Here is a 17,706-nt window from a genome sequence, read left to right on the forward strand (position 1 = left end):
GCCACCTTTTGTTCTTTCATTTCCCCATCTTGATAGGATTGCGTGAGCACTCTCTATTATATATGAAGCAACCTTTCTTTTCTTAATTTACCATCTAGATAGGCTACGTTCTCTCTCTATGCATACCCTATGCCACCTTTTCTTCCTGAATTTGCCATATTGTGATAGGCCAGTTAATACTCTCTATCATCTTGACTATGCCACCTTTCCTTCCTTAAATTACCACTTATTGGAAGGCCGGGTTCAGACTCTATCTCATCTACCCATGCCACCTTATCTTTTTCAATTTACCATAAAAAACTAGCTTAAGAGAGAGTCTCTTAGTGTCCAAGCAGTTACTCTTTTAGCCCTCTGAACTTACTGCCTAAAAGTCTTAGCTTAGTCTGTACAGTAAGCGCCCTATGTACAACACTTGCTTTAGTCTTAGCGCCTTGGTCCAACAGAGAAACCAAGCAGCCTTCTTAAGAGTCTCGTCTCTTAGTCCAAGAAGCAGCAGAGAAACAAGCCTTAAAAGAAGAGTCTAGCGTATTTTTAGATTTCACTTCAGAATGCATTCTTCTATAAGGTATTGAAGGTCTTGCCTTGGTCCTGTGCTGGGAAACTCGCCCAAAGAGACAAGCTTATTAGTCCAAGCAGTTAGTCTTAGCCCTACGAACTTACTGCTGCCTTTCAAATCTTGCCTTAGCCTAGCCTACCGTTCCGAGTGCCTTAGTTTCGTGTTAAGCCTTTGTCCAGAGTTTCAGTGACACGCCACCTTTCCTTCCTCAATTTACCACTTATCAGAAGGCCAGGTTCATACTCTCTATTGGATATGCCACCTTTTGTTGCTTAATTTACCATCCCCACAGGCCACCTTTACTTCCAATTTCCATCAATGAGGACTAGGCAGGCTCTTATGCTCGTGATCCAGATAGACATGCCACCTTTTCTCTCGCAAATTTCCCACTTGGATATACGGCTAATGCTCGTGATCTGGATATACAGGCCACCTTTCCTTCCTCAATTTACCATCCATCTCAATAGGTGTCTTGCCTTGGTCCAACAGAGAATCAAAAAGCCTGAATAAAGTCTCCATTGGAGTGAAGAGCGCAGGAACTCCAAATTAGACCTCCAATCTCAGGTTTGATGGTGGGATTTGGGCTATTGAGACATGTCAGAATGACATATCTCGAATATCGTAATTACGTATATAATGAATGCCGACCAAGACAATGAGTAAGTGACTGCTGGTCATTATGCAATCGAGATCTCGAACTAATTGGTTCATTTCGACTAGTGATTCCAGTGATTCATTATATGTCATTATTATATGTCATAAATTATATTATATGTCATTATTATATGTCATAAATTTTATTATATGTGATGCATGAATGAGATAAATGAAATTATGCTTTTCTTCTTTTGCAAGAATACAATAATTCTGCCGCGGAACTTAGAAGGATAGCCTAATCAACTAATTCTATTATACGTCATTCCCCCAATAACAGAGAGGGGGAGGTGGAAAATTGACTAGTGATACCCTGACCTTGCGAGTGCTGAATTGACCGTTTCACTTAACAAACGACTGGTCCATTTACATTCCTGAATCTGGGCTTGGGTTGGTCAGACTCCCCTAATGTACCTGGCCTTATGGGTGCCCAATGGTAAAATCTGCTCTATGAACCTGGTCTTATACAGGCTGGTAATTTTGAGTAGCAACAACGTTCATTCCCTTACTGAATCAAACCACGGAACCACACTCCGTGCCTTGCTTTTAGGGAGGACCTGTTATGCCTACTGGATTCATGTTGTCAGTTCGACTTACTGCTATCAACAATCTTTCCAACCTACCTTCTTTTCTTTTCTTTTCAAGAGGCCCGGGAGGAACAGGGGAGAAGGGAATCAATCCCCATTACAGTCAGATAGTGACGTAGGTAGGAGCTTCTTAGCCTATTTATAATACGTCATTACTGCATCGTTATATCTCCTCGGATTGAAGGAAGATAGAATCAATTCCTAGTTCTAAATGGAATACCAGTTGCGTTAGCTGCAGATACCACATGCGAACAGTCCCGGATTACGGGTCGAATACGTAATTCCCGGTTCAGCGAAGACCCCATTACGGTCAGACGGGAACGTTACAGTCTAGATTGATATCTACTCGTTCGGCATATCCCCTCGACCTCTTAACCTTATATTACGTATACAATCACATCATACATTCAGCAATATCTGTATGCAGGCAGGGTTACAGGCAAGCGAAAGCAACGTTGTGGCAGAAGGATAGGAAAGAGGAGAATACTTTCTGTGCTGAACACAGCGAAAATATGGCGGACAAGCCTTCCCGTGCTTTGTTGATCTATGGGGATGGCCTGATGCCTGCTCTGGGTTCTTCTCATTCTCATCTACATGCTCTAGCTTCTCGAGGCTGTTGTGGTTTCCTCGCAGTTAGAGATCTACCCCCGCAAGGCATGTTATATGTTTGTCTGACTCTTTTAAGGAAAAAGAACATATTAGTGTTTTTGATATTATGGGTTTAATGGAAACTACTTGTGAACTTTTGGGTTTAATGTCAAACCGCAGTTTCTGATCAATGACTGTAGAGTTCTATCAGGGCAGTGGGATTGTATTTCACATTTTAAAACTTTCCATCATTAGCAAACAGAGCTAGGGTGTACTGCACAGATAATGCTACAGCAAAAGACTTTTACATGAATAATGATCTTTGATATTGAAGCAACATTACCTGTTATGTTAAAGCGAACATCAGGATAACCAGCTTAAGGAATTCATATGGATAGAATTGGCCTGAAATAATGCACTTCATTTTTTTTGAAAATTTAAATTGGGACTTCACATATTGAATTTTTATTGTTGTTGTTGTTGCATAGGCTAGGTTTTCATATGATTAAAAAATGCACCATTCATAATTCTTGGATCACTGGGTCTAGCCTTTTTCTTATTCTCAATGTCCAACAGCACTGGGAAATCTATTTGTACTTATTATTTTTTAAGGTTTGCACCACTAAGCTAATCGCCTAAGGAATTTTACTGGTGGCAGTGCCAGTCCAGGTGCAACAAGAATTGCCAACCAGGGCGATCAATTCCAAAGCATACACTTGTAACATCTTAATCTGTTAGCGTTCTGCATCTCAATGGAAAATTTGTTTCTTATGTCTAGAACATGCAATGAATTGCGGCAAATTTTTTCCCCTCAATTTTTAAGCGATTAGACATTAAAAGTTTATCTATTTCATACCATTTCACTTGATGCAGAAGCCACTGCTTTATAATGCTCACATGAGTGTAAAATTTATGTCCTGATAATAAACCTATTGAATTAAGGGTTTTCTATTCTTGAATTCTTTACTTTAAATATGATATTTAATCATAAAATTTCGTTGTATTTGGTACATATTGTAAATTTGGGCAAAGCTTCTAGCTCTGCCGGATACTTGTTCCCCGTACCCGAAGTACCAGCGAACTTGCTCGGTGAAACATCTACACTTTGTCGAAAAAATTAAGGGCCTGGTCTGATTCATATACACGTCCAAGGGGCAATGGTGGCCATTGAATGGGTCGTCTGGGTTATGAGTGGGAGTGCACCATTACAGATATTTGGTTGACATTGCATTCAGAGTCTCATCTATGTCAATGCCATATTGGGCACCCCATGGCATTGAAACATTTAGTCCCTGTATCCTCAAAAGGATATGGCAAGCTTGAAGGAGATATCAACTTATCAAGGGGGTTGCACCAAGATTGGGGATTGTTACAACGGATGGGATTTGGCAGCACTTTCAGTTTGAACTTTCCTGGTGGAGAGGGGCCAAGTTAGTTTAATTCTTTCTTTACTGGAAAATGGCTAGTAGTTTAAAGTTTTTACATATGAAGAAACTTGTGGAACAAGGATTCCGATAAGTAGCTGTCTTGAGGAACCCTCCGTTGGTTTCCAAGGCTTCAAGCTGTGGACATACCTGCATTTAGCATATTCTGTTAAATAATTCCAAATGACAACTTGTTCAAGTTAAACTTGGAGTTCTTGGACCTATATGTAAAGATTGAAAATGGTCTTGTGGAATAGGACCAAGGAGCTTTATTCCAAGATTTGTGTGTCTTCCCATTATTGTTTCTCTTTATAGGAAGCTGACGTTTGAAGATCATATGACAAGATGTATTAGGCAGTCTCAAGTTATCTGGAAGTTCTACTCTACTATTCCTTTCAAGTCTTAAGTTCTTGGGTGGTTGGTTCTTCATAACATGCAAGGGGTAAGAATTGTCTACATCGTGCTGGTTTAACTGATAGATGTTATCATGTTATGTAGTTTGGCATAAAGCACAAATGGTTAATATTCTGTGAAATGGTAGGGTCACCAAAGTTGGTTGGTTATTGATTGTTGCTGAATGCAGTACCCTCTTGTTATCCCTCTACATTGGAAAGAGATTCTTTTTGAGGATACATGGATGATCTGACAAGCGGTAAGGAGTGTGTGGTATGCGATGTGACTACGGGGCATCTCCTCCTTATGAATAAGCTGGTGTCGAATAACCTTTCGTGGGGCAACCAATCTGTTCCATTTAGGAGAACTGACAACTTTTTAATCAGAGTTGGCTATGCAGATCTCATCCAGGATGGACTTATTTAGGAAGGATGTAGATTCTCTCGAGGTTAGAACCAAAGGAGATATTCTAGTGTTGCTTGATTATGTAAGGAGGGGCGGGTACCTGTAGTCTATGTGTCCGCTTTTTGGCTTCATGATGTATTTTTACTTTGTGTAGTAATGAACTATTAGATGCATTTTAAATATGCTTCTGTAAGAAATAAAAAAGCTATTGTGCAATTGATGTGGATGCTGTTCGTTTTTACAATACACTAAGTGCAACATACTAAAATACTAAGGCTGTATTATTTTTCTCAGATGTTTTTCCTATTTTATGTGAATACATCCTCAACAAATTTGAAGCAAACTATAATTTCCAATTATTGTTGTGACATGCGTATTATTAGTATTATTTATAAATCTCCATCAAATAAACGAATAATATCTTTGAGTTTGTCTTAAATTTTGAGTACCATCACTGTAGTATTTAGCATATTGAACACTGTGATTGAGCATGATTGATTTAATGATGCAATTTGAGAACATGCTTTAAAACATAAATGATTGTCATTTCTTTGGCTCGGTGTTTTACAGTGAGTGAAGATGAGAGAATGGTGAGGGAACTAGCACAACTGTTGGATCTACATGAATTCTATTCGGTAAGATAATTGCCTTATCTAGATTTCAGTCTGTGAATTTTTCCAATCGGTTTCTATAAAACCACTAACTTGTTTAGTACATCATCTATGCACGCAGAAAGAAAAAGCTGTTGAGAACAGTGCTGATGCTGGTGCAGCTGCCAGTTGGGAATGTAAGGAACATGCAATTATTCCGAGGATAGCAGAGAGGTATATTTTTTTTGGTTTAGTGTCTGGACTAGGTTTTTTGTTTAAGCCATGTTTCTAAACAAGTTTTTAAAGCCAATATATGCTATCTATTGAACTTCAGGTTTATGGGAATGAATGCTGCTATGGTAACAAATTCTGGCACTGCTAAGATATTTGGGGAAAAAGTGGGCTTTGTTGTCACACCCTTGCATGAACTTAGGAACAAAATGGAAAGCTCAAAAGAGTCAGAAGAGCCCCCAGATCCTCTTTCAGCAGCATCTGAACTTTTGGATATGATAGGGTTACAAGAAGACACAGTAGCAGATACTAGCAAGTTTGACCTTGTTATTGTGCATATTGCACCAACCCTGAAAGTAAAAGAAGCTGGAAATTGTGACAATAGCGCATCTCCAGCCAATGCCCTCGAATGGATCAATGCATTGGTTGGGGAAATAACAGAAATCGTGCACCATGGTACTGCAGCTGCCAGTCGTTTGTATCTTTCGTTGGTATTAAGCTATGGATCAGTTTCTCCTGACAAGACTGATGATTCTTCACTTCTAGTTTCGTCGGAGGAAATAAGTCCAAGCCTGGCATCACTCTGCCCACGTCAGAGCTACACCATGAAATCAGGGAAACCACTAGATGATGTGAGGTAGTTTTTTCAATCTACTTGATACCTGGGAATTAACATAGCTCAAGCATCTCTGATTGGTGTATAAGTATCATATGTCTAGTAAATATTCATATGTTTTTCCTGAAGAGCTAATATTGCTATCTCAGCAGGCACCATCATCCTATGCTAGTTGTACAACATCAGCAAGCTGTCACCCGATGTGACGATGCAAAAACATTTTCCTTTGAAGATTTCCAAGAGGTAGCAATTTGACTCTTCTGTGCTCTTTATACTCACATAAACACATTTGCAAAGTTTTTAATTAGTATTTATAGAATGCTGTGGCTGTTTTGTTGGGTTGCATGATGTTGAAATGGCAAGGGGGTCTGTGATGAGAATCTATGTGTTTATTCATGTATTTTAGTAAATGCTCACGTTTCTTATGTGCATAAAAATATATGTCATACATTTGTTGGGATATTTATGCTACGTCAAGATGAAAAGATTCTTAGACTTTATTTTCTGTTCTCTTCCAGGTTTTAGACATCCTTCCTATCTTTGAGAGCTGTTCTAATTTTTGAGAAATACTGCATATATTGCTTCCTAGAAAAAATAAATACATCATAACGTAGGGAATTACAGCATACTAACAACAGGGGTACTGGGAAAGTCCCGCCTCAAAAGGGCCCAAAAGTAAAGCATATGAGCCCATGCACCAAGAGGAAGGGACTCGGCATCTTGATGAAAGGCACTAAATTGAACTTTTGCAAGTAAAGCTAGCTTTTACTTAAAGCTCCATAATTACCCTAGGCTAAAAGCATAGTGGTCCTCATGAAAAGTTACTTTACACTGATGTTTCCATAGAAAACTAATTATAGCAGCGGAGCTTTGTGCCATAGAGATTTGTGGTTGTCCCTAATCATCCAATTGTTCCCCAGTAGAGAACCCTTCCACGAAAACAGGGCGGTGAAAAGGAAGTGAAATTCAGCTTGAAACCATGCCCAGAAAATTCTGATGGATCAGCATCTCCAGAAAGCCATACTCGACCATTTTATCCTTACTACACAGGGCACAGGCAAGATATGCTAACACCTAATTATGAAGCTTGCTCTTGATAGCCAACCCTGGATGAAGTAGAACGCACTCACATATTCTGTGTTTAAAAGAAGAGTGTGATTACCAAATGGACTGGCATCTCCTAAATCAATGTGCCATAAGATCCCTCAACCTCTACCTTTTGTTCAAGTGGGGGACAATGTTGGATGAGTGCCTTACCAGATCATAGAGGTTCTTTACCACATAGATGTAAAATGGCTTTTCACTCCTCCATCTCCAAGACCTCCAGAACGCCTGACTCATCTTGGTGCATTTTCAAAAGGAATCATATGACATTAGACCCTCTAAAACTGCTTTGTCCAAACAATTGAGCTCTTGAATTCCGTTAAGACTCAAGAGCATGGCATGTGTGCTATTGTTGGTGATCATGATTCCACAAATCCTTCCAAAAGAAGAGACCCTTTTTGGCCAATCTTTTGCTTGCAAACCTATGACCATTGAGGGACAAAAATTTCCAAATCAATTGTGATGTCAAATCCTAGGTGATGTCTCTCAAAATGCCAAGAAAGAAACAAGAAACAATTTGTGAAGCAATCCAGATTCCACACCCTCTTAAGTGGGGCAAAACTTATAATCATATGAAATCCTGAGCATTAGTGATTATTTCACAAAATTGAAAGTGATCTTTAATTCTTTGATTGTGTTGAGTTTGATGAATTTTGTGTCAAACTAAAAATTACCAAGCAGCATCCTTCTCCACTTTGCAAATTGCCGATTTTCTACCAACAACCAGCCCTTGAACTCTTACTTTATGGAGGCTCAATCCCCCTTGATCTCTTGGTAAATTGTAGAGATGCCAAGCCACCAAAGGAATCCCTTTTTGCCCCACTTTGCTTTCCGTAAAGAAAACTTCTAAGAATGCTCTTCAACATTTTTTAAGTAGGTTCAAAAAGGAAAAGATGAGGAATAATAGATTTGCTTGACTGCTAAGATCTTGTGAACAATTGGAACCTTCCCAGCAAGAGGAAGATTGAGACAATTTGTGAAGTTTTCTTCAAACTTGGCCATGATCCACTTCCATCGATCAACAAGAGAAATTTGAATGCCAAAGGGAATATCCAAATACTGAATGATCTCTCTAGCTTAAATAAATTTCCATTTATGGTTCAACCAATGAGGAGGGTCATCCTGGCCAATAAAAAATATTTCTGTTTTCTCCTCACAAACAACCACTCCATTAGCTTCTGCAAAAGTGTCCAAGCATAAAAAGTATTCCCCACAGACTGCTGAGTCAATTCAGGTATTAGGACCGAATTACCAACAAAGTGGACATTAAATAGTGGTTACCACCAGGCAAGGAGAAACCTCTAAGTTGCCCATTGCAATGTAGTATCCTCCAACAAATAATCTAGGGCACAATCGCATAACAATTTGGACTAAGAAGGAAACCATGTCAAATGTAGCATTGTAGAAGAATAAAATTAGAAATCACACTATTCGCACTAACTCTTGCTGAGGCCCATGAGAAAATAAATGTGGCTGACCTATGATAAAAAGAGCCAAAGTCCAACATGTTACGGATGGAGTCCAATTCAATTCTGTCATAAGCTTTATCAAAATAAATTAGAAAAAAAAGACTTTTGGCCAAACCACCATGCCCATTTAAGCCCCTCCCATGTAGTTATAAGATAATCAAGAATAAATCTGCCCCGAATTAATAAAAGTAATTGGGCCCCGTCCATTTTCCAACTCCCTCATACCACCACTTCGGATAGCTTCTTGGGACATTTTCGAATACACAGGGTCAAAAACCACATGCCACATTTTCTTGTACAATTCCACCAGAAGACCAATGAGGCCTGGAGATTTTTGATTCTTGGGTTTTCTAATGATTGTCTCCTCTATATATTTGTTTGGGGCCTCCTTCAACCCCCAGATTTAGCCAAGTACGCTTCATCATAGTACATTGGATTCAATGTGTAGGCTAAAGAATATAGATGGGTATCGTATTTATTATATTTACTAATGATTATGTCCAATAAGGTGCCATACAGAAGAGTTACCTGCTATTCAAGACTTGCTTAATTATTTCCAACAGATGGTCAGAATCCTCATAAATGTCACACAACATATGCACATATGAATCACAAAGTTGTGGCAAATCAACCAATGGCTCCATTATTGAAATAAAAAGCTCAGCTTGACCCTTCTAACCCCGACTGCTTTGCTGTGTTGCTTTGTTTCCATGTTTGCCACTTTTAATTAACAACCATGGAAGACAAAGCTTCCCTCATGTCTACTAGCCACTTAATCATTTTATAGTGGGTTGCAAGTCTGGTTTCTCCAAACTTTACAAGTTGGAGTTTGGCAAATCTATGATACATGGTTTCTGTGTGTTGGTGGTTAATGATAAATCCCAAATTTCTTTTGACTCTTCACATATTTTCCATCTGTTGAACTTTAGCAACAATAGATTTGAAAGTAAGATTTAAACTATGTACCACACACAGGGTCCAAAAAGTATGGTTACGCCTTTCCTCAATAATGGCAATAGCTGCTTTGCCCGAACATGCATTGTTTGTTATTCCAGATTTGATGAATGCCTTTCTTTGAGGAATAATAAAAGAATAATAAAACATAAGAGCTTTGGGAAATAGTATCAGTCAACACAACAACAACTTCTGAAGGCCAAACATTCTTAGGTATTCCATGATAAGACTTGATGAACATTGAATCTTGTTGCACCTTTTGAGTCATCCTTTCTTAGAGAATTAAATTCTATTAAAAGTTGGAAAGGATACTTTTTCTTTCCCACAGACATAGAAAATGATCAAGTAACTGCGCCTAAGTGGATATGGAGTTGGTTGTCAACTGCATGAACCAAGGTCTAGCATCCCCTTCCAAGGAATGTACAAAGAGACATATGAAAACATCTTGTTAAAATTGGCAACTAGGGACAAATTCCACTTTGGACAGCTCAATTGATGGAGATGATTATTGCATTGAATTCCTTTTTTCGAGATGACCAAAATTGACCTAAAGATCATCAAATTTGGATAAGGAAAAATATGTTATTGAAGTCAAGTCCACACATGTGCCGATTGTCAAGGTCGGCCACATCATTATGTAGGTTCATGAAGCCCAACAGACATGTCTTTTGATCCTCAACAACTTGTATAAATAAGAGAGACCTCCACTCTCATTTGGCACTTCATCAACTCACACATTCTTCTCTCTCCTCATCTGATTGGTTCGTACACCTCATTGGGCAGCTGATTTTCTCACACGTGTGGCAGGAAGCAGGACAAAATTACAGGGCTGAAATTTCTGAAATTTTCTGCAGTTTGACCAGGGTTTGACCAGCGTTGACTTTGACATTTTGGGCACTTTTTGACTTAGATTTTCAGGGAGAATTTCTGTTTCAGCAGGCTGCATTCATTGGCACCAGAACCAGGATTTTCGTGGCTGTTTGACCTGCGTTGACCACAGGGTTGACTTTTGTTTGACTGGGTTTGACCACTCCAAACAGGACTGTTTTGACTGCCGTTTGACCAACTAAGGCCGAGTTGAATGCACTTTGAGTCAGTTGCTAAAGGGCTGTTTTGACCCTTGACCGTTGACTGGTTAGGGCACACACTGCTGCTGATTTCACTGCTGTTGATCAGGGACAGAATTGCGGATTTGACTGGGCTGTTTTGGACAGTGGTTTTGATCATCTATTGGCAAGTCAATTTTGACTTTATTGTACTCTCTCTTTGCTGAAGATTTGATATAATAATAAGAAGAATTGTTCAAAGGGTTTTCCTCATCTTGGGGTTTTTTCTTGGTATTCGCCAAATATTGGTGTTCTCTTGTCTTGGCTTGACTTCTGCGTTTTATTGTTCATGTTCTATCTATAGTTTCTGTCAATGTGATGATTAATTTGATTGCTATTTGAAATTAAATTGGAAATTGTCATTGGGCTAACTAAAGGACATTAAAGGAATTGATGCAAGCATAGAACATACCATTGTTAACTAAAATTAACATGGTATCAGAGGCTAGGTGAAGACAAAGCCCAAGCAAGAGAGAGAAAAGCAATCACTAAGAGATCTGTTGGACAAGGCTATTGGACAAGTCTCCATGGCATCTACATCTTACTTCAAGACTGAGGACAAGCTCAATGACAACTCTGACTATCATGAATGGAACATGACTTTGGAAGAGCATGAAGTATTGGACTATGTGCAGGGAAAAGTGATGGAGCCTCTTTAAAATGCATTGGCTGCTGCTAAGACAAAGTATAGAAATGGAGCTCACTCTCATTGCACTTGGAGGTCTTTCAAGACCATGGGTTGTATTTACCACCACCATTATCAACAATGATAGGATACCTGGTTTTGATGAGTTATTGGGTAGATGCACTCAAGAGGAAACAAGGATGATGGAGAGAGATAAGCCCTCCAATGGAAATGAACCTACTGCCTTCTCCGTTCATGCAAAAAGGAAGAATAATGCTCGTCGAAGGAGACAGGGTCAAGGATATAAGAAGGGATTCAGAGAAGGAAGAAAAGGAAGGTGCTACAATTGCAACAGGTTCGACCACTATGCTAGAGAGTGCCCTCACAAGAACAATTCTCCAAGGGATGATGACAACAACAACAATAATTTCAAAGGCAATGGCAATCAAAGGAACAACAGGTTCAACAACAAAGGAAAGAGGAATGCTCCCACTGCTCAAAATGGAAATGGTCAACCTCCCAAAAGGACAAGAAATGCCAGGTATGATGAAAGTATTGTTGTAGAAAAACAAGATGAGTTTTGTCTTATTTCCGCTCTATTTGCTGCTCTCCTCCAGGTACTTTGGATCATTGGTTGATTGATAGTGGAGCCTCAAGGCACTTCACTGGATACAAAGAGACCCTCTCAAATTTAATTAAAAAGAAGACTAATCTAGAGATTATACTTGGAAATAATGCCACCTACCCCGTGAAAGGGATAGGTGCTGTCACTCTTCACTTGAACCAAGGTCAAACCATCTATCTACAAGAAGTGTTGTATGTGCCTGATTTGAAGAAGAATTTGGTGTCTATTTCTGCAATGGAAGATAAAGGCTTCAAGGTAGCATTCGTTGATGGAAAGGTACTTATTTGGCAAAGAAACCCTAAAGATGCATTTATTCTTGGATTTAGGGTCGATGGTCTCTGTCAAGTTGGAGGAAGTCCTTTGGGAGCTTTGGTGATTGATACTTCTCTTCAATGTGACTTATGGCATCAGAGATTTGCCCACCTACATTACAAAGCCTTACTGGGGGGAAGGAAGATGGTCGCAGGTATGCTTGAGTTTAATATGAACCATGAAGGTGTTTGTCAGGGTCGTGCAGTTGGGAAACATACAAAGAAGGTGTTTGTTAGGGTCGTGCGGTTGGGAAACATACAAAGGGACCATTCCCTTCTAGTGAAAGCAAGACAACTGATATTCTTCAATTGGTCCATTCTGACCTGTCTGGTATCTTGCCCGTAACTTCATTAGGAGCTACCTATACTATGCAATATTTGTGGATGACTGCTCACGCAAAACATGGATTTGTTTCTTGAAGAGGAAAGATGAAGTGTTCAAATGGTTCTGTTCTTTCAAAGCATTGGTGGAGAATCAAACAGGGATGAAGATCAAGATATTGAGTACCGACAATGGAACCGAATATGAATCAAATGAATTCAATGACTTTTGCAGAGAGGCTGGCATTAAGAGGGAGACAACTGTTCCATACACCTAAGCAAAGTGGTGTTGCTGAAAGGAAGAATCGAACAATCATGGAAGCCACTGGTGCCATGCTCCATGATCAAGGTCTACCGAATTTCTTATGGGGAGAAGCTGCCAATATGTTCAAAATAGGAGCCCTCATCAAGCGTTGGATTTCAAGACACGCGAAGAAGTTTTCATTGGTAAAAAACCCGATGTTTCTCATTTTAGAATCTTTGGTTGTCTGGTATATTTTTATGTGCCTAAAGAGAAAAGGAATAAGTTGGAAGCTTCGGGGAAGAAAGAAATATTTGTTGGCTATAGTGAAAATTCAAAGGCATATAAAATCTATGTGCTTGGTGAAAGAGATGTGGAAATAAGCCGTGACGTCACCTTTGATGAAGACACTGCCCTTGGGAAAGCCAAAGATCTCCCTATCCCAAGGAAGAACGATGATGATGCTGCAGAAAAATAGGATGAACCTCCGACGGATGAGCTTATGCTTGATGTCGAAGGCGTGATGGATCCTATTGATCCACCTCCTCGTGATCCCTCTACCTCAAGGAAACGTCCATTATGACTCAAAGATACACTCGAAGATGTTGAAAGACATATTGCTCCAAAAGGGACATTTTGTGAAAGTAAGAAGCCGAACAAGTATCAAGGTTATTTGGTTGCTATGAGTACTATTGTTCAAGCTGAACCATGTACATTCGAGGAAGCCGTAAAACACCAAGTTTGGAAGGATGCGATGAATGAGGAATATGAATCAATCATGAAGAATGATGTCTGGGATGTGGTGCCTAGACCTAAGGACAAGTCTATGGTCACCTCAAAATGGCTTTACAAAATTAAACATGGAGCTGATGGGAGTGCTGAAAAATATAAAGCCAACTTCGTTGCTCATGGCTTCTCTCAAAAGGAAGGAGTGGACTATGACGAGATATATGCATCGGTTGCCCGATATACCACTATTCGATCTATTATTGCTCTCACGGCCAATCAAGGATGGAGCTTGCATGAAATGGACGTCAAGACTGCTTTCTTGCATGGGTCACTTAAGGAGTAAGTCTACTTGTAACCACCGCAAGGGTTTGAAGTACAAGATAGAAGGACACATGTCTGTCGGCTAAAGAAAGCACTCTATGGGTTGAAGCAAGCACCCAGGGCTTTGTACGAAAGGATTGACAATTATCTTATAAAGCTGGGACTTACGAGGAGCTATGTTGATCCAAATCTATATTTTAAGGTTGAAAAGGACATGCCTCTTATTTTGGTTCTTTATGTAGATGATCTCTTTTTGACTAGTGTGAACCCTCTCATTTCTCAATGCAAGAGGGAGTTGACTTCTGAGTTCGAGATGAAGGACCTAGGTCTGATGCATTACTTCCTAGGCTTGGAGGTCTGGCAAAAGCCAGGTGAGATTTTCGTTTCTCAAGGAAAATACATTGTGAAGTTGCTAGAGAGATGTGGGATGGTGGATTGCAAGTCTGTGTCTACTGTGGGATGGTGGTTTGCAACTCTGTGTCTACTCCGATGGAACTCAACTTCAAGAAGCTATGTGGAAGTGCTGCTGGGCCCGAATTGGCAAAACCTTCTGAGTATCGACAACTTGTGGTGGCCCTGATGTTCTTGGTAAACTCCCAACCAGACTTATGCTTCACTGTGAATATTTTGAGTCAGTTTATGGTTGAGCCTCATCACATACATTGGATTGCTGCTAAGAATCTCTTGAGATATCTCCGTGGCACAATCAATTATAGGCTGAAATACACTATTGGGAATTTGAGGCTTCATGGATATTCTGATGCTGATTGGGCTGGCAATGTGGTAGATAGAAAGAGAACGTCGGGATGTTGCTTCTCATTGGGGTCTGCTCCAATTTCATGGATGAGCAAGAGGCAAAAATAGGTTGCTTTAAGCACCGTCGAGGCCGAATATATTGCTACTAGTATGGCCTATTGTGAAGCTATTTGTTTGAGGAAGCTCTTTAGTGAGCTATTTGAGCACGTGTTGGATACCATTGTGATCTATTGCGATAACCAGGGTGGGATTCACCTTTTAGAGAATCCTGTATTCCACTACCGCTCCAAACATATTGACATCAAGTACCACTTTATCTGGGATATGGTACAATGGGGAGCAATAAGGCTTCAACACATCAGGACTGATGAGCAGATTGCTCACATTCTCATGAAGCCCTTGGTGAAGGTTAAATTCTTAACCTTCCAAAAGAGACTTGGAGTCGTGGAAGGACCCTCCATGAGGGTCTCGCTTGAGTTGGACATTGAGCTCTGAGAGCTCCTGGGGGCCTAGGGTACTTCTTGGAGCTATGTGCGACCAAGGTGAGTGGTTCACCTTCCCCTATAGGTTCACTGTGTACAGGGTGAGTGGTTCACCTTCCCTTGTGATACCCCATGATGATATATGAGAGCATAGGGTGAGTGTTTCACCTTCCCCTATAGCTGATGATATATGCATAGGATGAGTGGTTCACCTTCTCCTACGGCATATGAGCGAGATGAGTGATTCACCTTCTCTTGCGGATGCCCTAGCATACATCCTACCCATGCATTCCGCGACTCATGGGAAGTACCTCTCATTTGGCCAATGAGTTGGGAAAAGGGGATAGGGACCATAGCACTATAGATGGATGCATTGTGTACTGTCATACTCCCTATGTGTAGGATGCATGGTGTTCAACAACTTGATTTGGGATCAAATCCGATTTGGGTTCTATCCCTGGACTGGCTTTTGTCAGTGGAGAGTGGCAAGGTCTTGTGACTCACTCTCGATTGATTCTTCTTCATTATTACATTAGTGTTTAACAAAATTGAGACGAGATGCAAAGATGGATCATTATGACATGATGGCATTATAATGGATGGATTGGTAAGTACAATTCTCCCTAGTTGAGAGGGAGTGTTAAAATTGGCAACTAGGGCCAAATTCCACTTTGGACAACTCAATTGATGGAGATGATTATTGCATTGAATTCCTCTTTTTGAGAGGACAAAATCGACCTAAATATCATCAAATTTGGATAAGGAAAAATATGTTTTTGAAGTCAAGCCCACATGTGCAAATTGTCAAGGTCGGCCACATCATTATGTAGACTCATGAAGACCAACAGACATGTCTTTTGATCGTCAACGACTTGTATAAATAAGAGAGACCTCCACCCTCATTTGGCACTTCATCAACTCACACATTATTCTCTCTCATTTGATTGGTTCGTACACCACATTGGGCAGTTTCTTTTCTCACATGTGTGGTAGGAAGGACAAAATTAGAGGGCTGAATTTTTTGAAATTTTCTGCAGTTTAACCAATGTTGACTTTGACTTTGACTTTTTGGGCACTTTTTGACTTTGATTTTCAAGGATAATTTCTATCTCAGTAGGCTGCATTCATTGGCACAAGATCCGATATTTTTTGGGCTGTTTGATCTTGTTGACCGCATGCCTATTTGACCCTAGGCTTGACTTTTGTTTGACTGTGTTTGACCACTCCGAAGAGGACTGTTTTGACTGTTGTTTGACTAGCTAAGGAGGCCGAGTTGAATGCACTTTGACCGACCGCATGCCTATTTGACCCCAAGGTTGACTTTTGTTTGAGTGGGTTTGACCACTCCGAAGAGGATTGTTTTGGTTGTTGTTTGACCAACTAAGGAGGCCGAGTTGAATGCACTTTGACCGAGCTGCTAAAGGGTTGTTTTGACCCTTGACTGTCGACTCGTTAGGGCACACACTGCTGCTGATTTGACTGCTATTGACCAGGGACAAAATTGCAGATTTGACTGGGCTGTTTTGGACAGTGGTTTTGATCATCTATTGGCAAGTCAATTTTGACTTTATTGTACTCTCTGTCTCTGTTGAACATTTGATATAATAATAAGAAGAATTGATCAAAGTGTTTTCCCCATCTTGGGATTTTCCTTGGCATTTGCCAAATATTGGTGTTCTTTTGTCTTGGCTTGTCTTTTGCATTTTATTGTTCATGTTCTATATACAATTTTTGTCAATGTGATGATTAATGTGATTGCTAATTGAAATTAAATTGGAATTTGTCATTGGGCTAACTAAAGGACATTGAAGAAATTGATGCAAGCATAGAACATACCATTGTTAACTAAAATTAACACACCCTTGTCCTCAACAATGGGGCTATTAGTGAAAACCTAAAATGTTGTGATATGTTCATTGCCACTTCTTGAGTCACTTCCACTAAACTTTGGAAGGATTTTCAAATATCCATTAGGCAAAGGTTGAGTGGTTATAGGAAAGATTAGGGGTTGATAGTAATAGTTTTAAAATTCGGCCGATTCGAAACGGAAACGGCCGAGTTGATCCGTTTCATTGCCCAAAAATGTGACTCGGTGGAGGAAACGGTTCAGTAGGCCGAGTCATGGCTGACTCGGCCAACTCGGCCGTTTCTGTATTGACTCGGCCGAGTCATAACCAGTGGCCTGTAACCCCATCAAAACAGCGATTTGACATTTTTTTAATGACATTTTGAAGTGTTTGCTGATTGGTTTGAACTCCAATGTGTTTTATGAATTAGTTAAATGTTATTTGGGGTCCATTTCCCCCTCCCAAACCCTATTTAACACACTCAAATGCTCTCTACTATTGATATGCTATTCAAATTTCATGGTAATGTTAAATTCTTAAAGTAAAAGTGACATTCTCTTTAATCTTCATTTTCATCCTTTTACTTAAATTTTTAACATTACCATGAAATGACTCAGGATGTTTGAGAGTGGTTTCGGCCTCATTGGATTTCATATGGAGAAAGTAGAATTTTAGATTTCATTCAAAATCCAGCAGACTTATCAGTTTTTTCAGGATTTCAGGATTGGAGGATTGCAATGTTTCCATTGAATTTTGTCATGTATTAGGGTA

The 17,706-nt window shown here is 39.8% G+C and overlaps 1 protein-coding gene across 2 annotated transcripts in view; it reads left to right on the plus strand.

Annotated features, from left to right (window-relative positions):
- The first annotated feature begins 1,476 nt into the window (after nucleotides 1–1,476).
- LOC149169453 (uncharacterized) overlaps nucleotides 1,477–17,706 on the plus strand; it is a 66,432-nt gene continuing 50,202 nt past the window's right edge. Inside the window, exons 1-5 of one of the 2 annotated variants that reach the window (XM_089428697.1) lie at nucleotides 1,477–2,455; nucleotides 5,182–5,242; nucleotides 5,340–5,431; nucleotides 5,532–6,065; nucleotides 6,194–6,287. In XM_089428697.1, coding sequence (XP_089284823.1) covers nucleotides 2,310–2,455; nucleotides 5,182–5,242; nucleotides 5,340–5,431; nucleotides 5,532–6,065; nucleotides 6,194–6,287 — 927 coding nt within the window. In that variant the 5' untranslated portion in view covers nucleotides 1,477–2,309. The remainder of the gene's footprint in view (nucleotides 2,456–5,181; nucleotides 5,243–5,339; nucleotides 5,432–5,531; nucleotides 6,066–6,193; nucleotides 6,288–17,706) is intronic. The other variant, XM_089428698.1, reaches the window with a different exon arrangement.

The sequence above is a fragment of the Pinus tabuliformis genome, chromosome 4_2, assembly GCF_031772625.1.
Source record: "Pinus tabuliformis cultivar Carrire ecotype Pingquan chromosome 4_2, CPIR1, whole genome shotgun sequence".
NCBI lineage: Eukaryota > Viridiplantae > Streptophyta > Pinopsida > Pinales > Pinaceae > Pinus > Pinus tabuliformis.